The sequence below is a fragment of the Pipistrellus hanaki genome (genome assembly GCF_964339955.1).
Source record: "Pipistrellus hanaki genome assembly, chromosome: 4".
In the NCBI taxonomy this organism is placed as follows: domain Eukaryota; kingdom Metazoa; phylum Chordata; class Mammalia; order Chiroptera; family Vespertilionidae; genus Pipistrellus; species Pipistrellus hanaki.
The window spans coordinates 38,719,260-38,726,959 of record NC_140506.1 but is presented as its reverse complement, the minus strand read 5'-3'; the positions used below and the strand labels follow the sequence as shown (position 1 = coordinate 38,726,959).

The following is a 7,700-nucleotide window of genomic DNA, read 5'->3' as shown; positions in this document are numbered from 1 at the left end:
CCCAAATCATGCCAGGAAAACATGCCCCAAACCATAACACTGTCCTCCCACCAGCTTGAAGGATTGTACTCATGCAGGTGGGGTGCATGCTTTCATGCTGTTTCCGCCAAATTCTCACTCTGCCATCTGCATGATGCAACTGGAAACATGATTCATCGGCCACATGACTTTTTTCCAATGGTCGACTGTCCAATCCTTGTGTTCTTGTGCGAATTGGAGACGTTTTATCTTGGTAATTGCAGACAGCAAAGGTGTTGGAACAGGCCTTCAGCTTCCATATCCCATATGATGCAGTATACGGCTAATTTGCCTACAAATGTCAGGTTGTCATAATAATCTGGCCACTCAGAAAATAAATAGATATGTTCTTGGACCATATTATTTTCATTTTTCTCTTATTTAACAAAAATTAAAATATTTTATTGATATAATTTATAATGACACATGCAAGTTATTTTTAAATGTTTCTTTTCTAAGAAAGGGATATGAAATTATAAACCCTAAACCCTTAGTCTACCTCCATACCCATCCTCACTCTGTCTCCCATATCAGGCAATCAGTGTTACTGCATACGTGATTTTTATACATGCACAAGATAGAAACTATATAGGTCATACAAATTATAAAACATTCTTTGTTCAATCTTAACTTTATTAAGATGTCCCTTATATGATGGTGATCTTATAGGGTAGACTCATTAGTACCCTTCTCTAAGCTGAGTTAAGGCTCTCATAGCTATAGGTTAACTTTAGGCAAAAATAGCTAAGTCATTTCCAAATTCCATAACCCACCCCTGCTCTACAGGTACCTCATGCTTGATTTTTAAATTTTTATTATTTCTTTAAACACAGAAGGCACAAATCTAATGCCTAAGTTCATATGAGTTTGTTTTCATTGTTTCTACTAATGCTTGCCCCTGGAGACTAGTTTCCATTTGCCCTTTTATTTTTTATTGCGTTATGCTACACTTGAAAAGTAATTTGAGGCCTCCAGTGAAATTCCTTTTCTATGGAGAGGATTTCGTTTTTGCCATGGTGACAGCACCAGGAGACATCTCCAGTGTGGGACTACCTTAAAAGCAAGTTAAATGCTTAAGATTCTTTGTGCAATGTAGGCAAATCTAATCTTGGCTATACTTTTGCATAATTTATTCTTCTGGTTCATCCTCATCCAAAGACTGAAACTGGGATAGGTCTCGGCCTCTTGTGGGAAAATTGTTAGATTCACCACCTTGTGTAGCCTTGAACTTTGCTATCTGTCCCCCTTATTCTTTAAGGCTGTCACAGTAGAGCCCCATGTTCACTTCACTTCTCTTTTTACCTTTGGACAGGACATCACTTGCTGCCTTAAAAAGTCCTTCATGCTGAAACCGGTTTGGCTCAATGGATAGAGCGTTGGCTTGGGGACTGAAAGGTCCCGGGTTCGATTCCGGTCAAAGGGCATGTACCTTGGTTGCAGGCATATCCCCAGTAGGGGGTGTGCAAGAGGCAGCTGATCGATGACTCTCTCTCATCGATGTTTCTAACTCTCTATCTCTCTCCCTTCCTCTCTGTACAAAATCAATAAAATATATATATTTTTAAAAATGTCCTTCATGTTTTAATATGATTTTTGGTATCTTAATCAGCTTTAGTTGTTTTCGGCAGGAGCATGATCTAAATATCTTAGCATGTCATTTCCAGAAACAGGAAGTTTCCCATAATTGCATCTTTTATTTGTACATGACCAAATCCTACTTTTTCTCTTAGTGTCCTCTGCCTTAGCACACATTACTTGTGGCATGGAATCCATAAATGTTGATAATTTGATAATATGCTGTTAGAGCAATTAATAATTTTTAGCTAGTTTTACTTCAGCTGCTCAAAGATAAAGGTATCTTCTACTTGTTAACTCACATTTGTTGCTGTATATAAGTAAATCACTAGAAAACATCACTTTAAAACAACAAATGTTTATTATTTTACACAGTTGCTGAAATTCAAGAATCTGAGAGTGAGTGGCTTAGTTGAGTGGTTCCCATGAGGCTGCAAAGTTTTGGTTGGGGCTGCAGTTTGAAGGCTTGACTAGGGATGGAGGACCCACTTCCACTCCTGTGGCTGTTGTCAGACTTCGGTTCCTCGCCAAGTGGGCTTCTCCATGGCGCTGCCCACACGTGGCAAATGGCTTCCCCAAGAGGAGTGATCCAATAGAGAGGGAGAGACACAGAGAGGGAAGGAGATGGGAGAGAAAAGGATGAGAGTGAAGATAAATGCAGCAAAGATGGAAAACAGAGTCTTTTATAACATAATCCTGGAAATGACATCCCATTCCTTCTACCATATTCTTTTGGTTATAAAGACCAATAGTGAGTGGTACAGTGTGTGAATACCAGGGTGCATGGAACATTGTGGGTTATCTTGGAGGCTTTCAAGCACCTTAATTTACCAAAGAGAAAAAACCTTTATCATATCCAGAGGTTCATAATAAAGCACTTGAAATAGACCTGTTTCTCTATTCGTAAAAAGCATGAAAATATGGTTTCAATTTTATCTATACAAATGCAGAAAATATTTCCCAAAAGGTGTTACATGTTAAATTGTGTATCATTCCAAGCTAAATCCTAAACATAGAATGTAAATATTTAAAACTACTAATAATCTCATTTTTTTAAAAATGTGTTCAGTGGTAAAAGATAAATTTAGATGGTGCGGCTTAATGTCTGGTAGAAAAAAACAAAGATTTTAAATACAGATGAAATAAAAAATAACCATGCAAGTGTTTTAGTAATGAAAATTTAAGAGAAAATAACCCTCCGACTGAAACATATGGTTATATCAATAATGGTTTGCTTGCCTTTCCACAATAAGATGCTCTTATCAATTATTGAGTAAAAGTGGGAAGCAATAGTCTTTTAAGATTCTAAATATAAACCACATAATTCAAAATAATTGAAGTATAATTAAAATGGTATTCTTCAGTATAAATAGTATGCTACATTTGTATAAAAGAATGAGGGGAGCCCTGGTCAGCTGGCTCAGTTGGTTGGAGCATCGTCCCTTACACAAAAAAGATTGTGGGTTCGATCCCTGGGTGGGATGCAAAAGGAGGTAACCAATCAATGTTTCTTTCTCACATCCATGTCAACCTCTCTCCCCCTTCCTCTCTCTCTCTCTCTCAAACCAATGAAAACATAACCTTGGGTAAAAATTAAAAAATATATGGAGAAAAATATATATACTTATGTATTTACTATTACTGCACCCATACTTAGGCAGATACACAGGAAACTAACAAAAATGATTATCTTTTGAGTTTGAAGAGTGGGAAGAAACAAAGTATATGCACACTGGTAGAAGGTGGGAAGTAAAACTTTCATTGATAAGTTTTTTCTAATATGTGAATCATGTATATATATGGAACACTTTTTTAATCACAAATTAAAACCTAGCATGGTTCGGAAGTTTATAGTTTATTTCAAGATATATTGTTTAAGTAATGGGGGAATGAGGACATATATGTAATGCCTTAATCAATTAAGAAATTTAAAAAAAGATATATTGTTTAAAAATGAGTAAAGTTATGCTTGCTATTAAAAAAAGAAAAGCTGTTATCCTATCTAATAAAGAGGGGATATGCTAATTGACCATCACACCCTCACAAAGATGGAGGTGCCCACAGCCAATAAGGAATATGCTAATTGACTGTCACACCCTCAAAGATGGCAGCATCCACAGTCACAAGATAGTGGCACCAGTCCCCTCAGCCCCACCAGGATGGCAGGCGTGTGGCACGGCCGGGCCCGTCCCTAGGTGAGTCTGGCCACTCCACACATCTGCTTCCAGAGCCCCCAGAGCCCCCAGTCCCCTCAGACCCCCAGCCGCCCAGGGCCAGCCCAAGGCACAGGCAAGCCTTGGATGGCGGCTGCCTAGCCTCCCAGGGCCGCCTGAGGTTCAGGTAACCAGGGATGGCAGAGGCTTGTGCTGCCAGCAGTGGTGGCAGCAGAGGTGTGATGGGGTGTCACCTTCCCCTGATTGCCTCCTGCCCCTGAGGGCTCTTGGACTGTGAGAGGGGGCAGGCCGGGCTGAGGGATTCCCCCCTCTAGTGCATAAATTGTCATGTACTGGGCCGCTAGTTTACTTATAAAACAGTATCTAAATCCAAGCTGTTATAAACTTGGACATGTATTTGAGATACCCATGTCAGGCTACTACTTTTATAATAATTAAATTATAAGGTAAGACATTCCCACAGAAGACTGACTGGAACTGAACCCGCAACCCTTAGGTCCACAGGCCGATGCTCTATCCACTGAGCCAAACCAGCTAGGGCACAAAAGAGTCTTTAAAGTAAATTGCCTTATGAGGGAAGGTTTGGTCTTTTTACATATTACTTTTTAGATTTTCAATTCTTGCCTAGACAAGTTTAGTGCCGACCATCTAACAGGTTCTCAGGTTGCCTTCTCATTATTGGCATGGTTATCCTGGATTGTTTTCCATCCACCTAGACTAGATCTATATTTCTATTACAGCAATTACTTTAACTTTGTTAATGATCTGCTTCACACATTCAGCTCCAAGAGGGAAAGAACTATTTATTCATCTTTCAACCAGTGAAGGATAATAAAGTGCTCTGCAGATAGCAAGTATATATACCAAAAGTTTGTTCGATGGCTCCATAAAACAATGACCTAGGTTATATTTCACATTTCAAAATTCAGAGAAAGAGAGTAGTATTAAAAGGCATAAGACCAAAAACAGATAATTGCAGACTGAGTACAAAGAACCATTTCTATTTTTCACCTTTAAAAATTTTAAACTTTAAGTACCAATATGAAGAACATGACCAAAATAAGCAACAAATGCATTCAGAGACATACTGTACAAAGAATACTTTATTTTCTTTTTATCCTCACCCGAAGATATTTTTCCACTGATTTTTAGAGAGAGTGGAAGGGAACGGGGAAGACAGAAACATCGATGTGAGAGACACACATCGATTGGTTACCTCCTGCAGGAGCCCCGACCAGGGCCCGGCTCCAGGAGGAGCTTGCAGCCAAGGTATGTGCCCTTGACTGGAATCTAACCTAGGACTCTCTGGTCCACAGGCTGACGCTCTATCCACTGAGCCAAACCAGCTAGGATTTCAAAGAATACTTTAAAAGATGCCTCCAAAAGCACATAATTCCAATTATTATGAAATGTAGTTTTTTTCAAAAAACAAATCATCATGGAAGAGCCCTCTACTATTTGTTTATTTTATATTCAGTATTCATAGATTGTGCAATAATTTATATTGCAAAATAAACACAATATAAAGAAAACAAATTGAGTTTGATATGTCATTGCTTTTACCTTATGCTATTGCAATTTCACAAGTTATATGTTATCATTTTATTTAATATTTGCAACATTTCACACTGTTTTTGAAGTAGCTACTTCCAAAAGACTGATATTCTCCTCTATACTGTCTTTGGCTAGTACTACAGATGTGATTTAGTAGGAACCAAATGACCAATCTGATTAAAATTCTTAGCCTCTCCTAACCTAAGACCTCTCAGTTCCTGAGTTATAACTGTTTTTGGTCTTCAAGTTAAGATACTTCCTAAATATTTTTTTTAAAGAGGGCTCTTTAGTGTAATTTCTTTTTCTTGAGATATACAAGATTTTTATACAAAAACATATATATTTCACTTAAGAATAAAAAAAGCATCAAAATATGATATTTTATATAACTTAAATGACAGTACTAACTAAAAATATACTCATAACTTTTTTTAACACAACATTTCTTATTTTGCTTTTTGAAGTAAAGAGGAAAGTTCTGTAATAGTTTTAAATACATAGAATTTAACTTATGTTAATATTCTGTTATAAAAAATAACTACCATATAAAGAATTTAAAATATGCAAAAGTAATTAGTTCATTGAAGTTTATAATAAATACATCAGTGTCAATGAAAATATGTAGACTTGCCAAGAAACTTCTAAGGTTTAAAGTCAAAATAATAAAAATCTGTTTCATGCTTCATTTTATTGCTACATAATGACTATTTCAAGGGTCATCTGGCCTGTCGTCAATCACTTTTTATATAAGTGGCAAATATAGTGGTATACTTTGGAAAGAAAAGAGAAAAAATAATATAGTGCAATACAAAAATATTGCCTATTTATAAATTATTAAAGATTTATAAAACACATACCAAATGACATGTTCTCACTATAAAAACAATATACTTAAATATAGAAGCACAGAATCGTGAAGCACCCACAATTATTTTAAGAATACCCATTTAATCAAGAGAAAACCATATATGGAATAATTTGAGAAGAAAAAGGGAAAATTCTGATTTTAATCCAAACAATCAGAGTTTATCTAGTCATGGAGGTAGGGCTCCACTCCAATTATACAAATAAGTTGTCTGCCTTATTCAAAGAACATCATATTAAGTCTAATATGGAAACTGGTCTGCGCCACTGAAGTATATTTTTAACAGACTTTAGAAACCAGTAATCTCACTGCCATATACAGAAGAGATATTTCCCTTTATAAGGTTACATCTGAAAAAGAGTCTTCATTAAAACTGATCTTGGCATAAAGAGGTATTACTAAGTGCAGATCCCTTGGCATAGCATTTAAACAACACAATAAATGCTGCAAACTTCCTGAAGACAGAAGTGATCCTTGTCTTTTCAGTATTTTTATTAAGTGTAAATCTTCAAAAACTGGGTCGCATCAGTTTTTAGAGATTGAAATTGTGCTAATGATTTTTAAAGAATCATTCCTGCCTATAAAGCAAAATTTCTATGTGTTTCAAACATTAAACATATTTACTTTTAGTGTTCATGGCATTTTAGGTTTAGTGCTGGAGTTAGTTTTAACAAATCAGTTGCAATATAAATACTATGATTCACTAATATCTTTTCACTAAAAAAGATTTTCTATAATGAAAAATACTAATTCTATTTCTAATGGTAAACTAGTAGAGTTGGAGGTTCCGCCATGGATCACAGGTATTAGAGCACTATCAAGATCATTTAGATAATGCTGGGGAAGAAGTCGGCCTTCGGATCCTGCCTGAAATTCAACCTGGAAAAAAAAAATCTTGGTAAGTCAATCCTAGAAAGTGAGCAATCTTGTTTAGCTCAGTATATGAATGTAAAATAACTAAAAATAACATCCAGTTTAAGCATGTTAAGAATATAATTGGCATTTTATTCATAAAATATTCTACATTTCTTTTATCCATCTATCACATAAATTGTAATTGTTCCTCCTACATATCCCATTAAAATAAAAAAATTGCCAGTAATTTATATTTTAAGTTTCTTCTCAATGAGCATGTAAACACATTGAAGGGCTAGCTTTTGAATGATTACCAACATGACTTAAATGCAAACCACATGGGGTTAATAAAAATAATCTACTTCAAAATATTTTTAATTTGTTATTGCATAATATTTAATATTTGAATTTAATGTTGCTGATAAAAATTATATTTTAATTTGCCTAAAGAAATATTAACAGTGCTTACTCAAATAACACACAAATGTCAGACATTTCCTTGAAAAAGGAACTTTTAACAGTGAGATGAAAATATAAGTTCTTTCCAATAAGAACTCTGAGTATAACACATCGTGACTGAAGTAAATCTTCAGCATTTGAACTCATTCATGTTTAGATAAACCATTCTAAAGAAGAAACTGCTTTGAAATTTATTATGT

General features: G+C 35.5%; 1 protein-coding gene across 1 annotated transcript in view; it reads right to left on the bottom strand.

The window, feature by feature from the left end:
* Positions 1-1,935: 1,935 nt before the first annotated feature.
* Positions 1,936-7,700, bottom strand: part of ZFYVE16 (zinc finger FYVE-type containing 16) — a 42,529-nt gene continuing 36,764 nt past the window's right edge. The window contains exon 18 of the mRNA XM_084881299.1: positions 1,936-7,065. Within this exon, the coding sequence (XP_084737425.1) occupies positions 6,904-7,065 (162 nt within the window). The 3' untranslated portion in view covers positions 1,936-6,903. The remainder of the gene's footprint in view (positions 7,066-7,700) is intronic.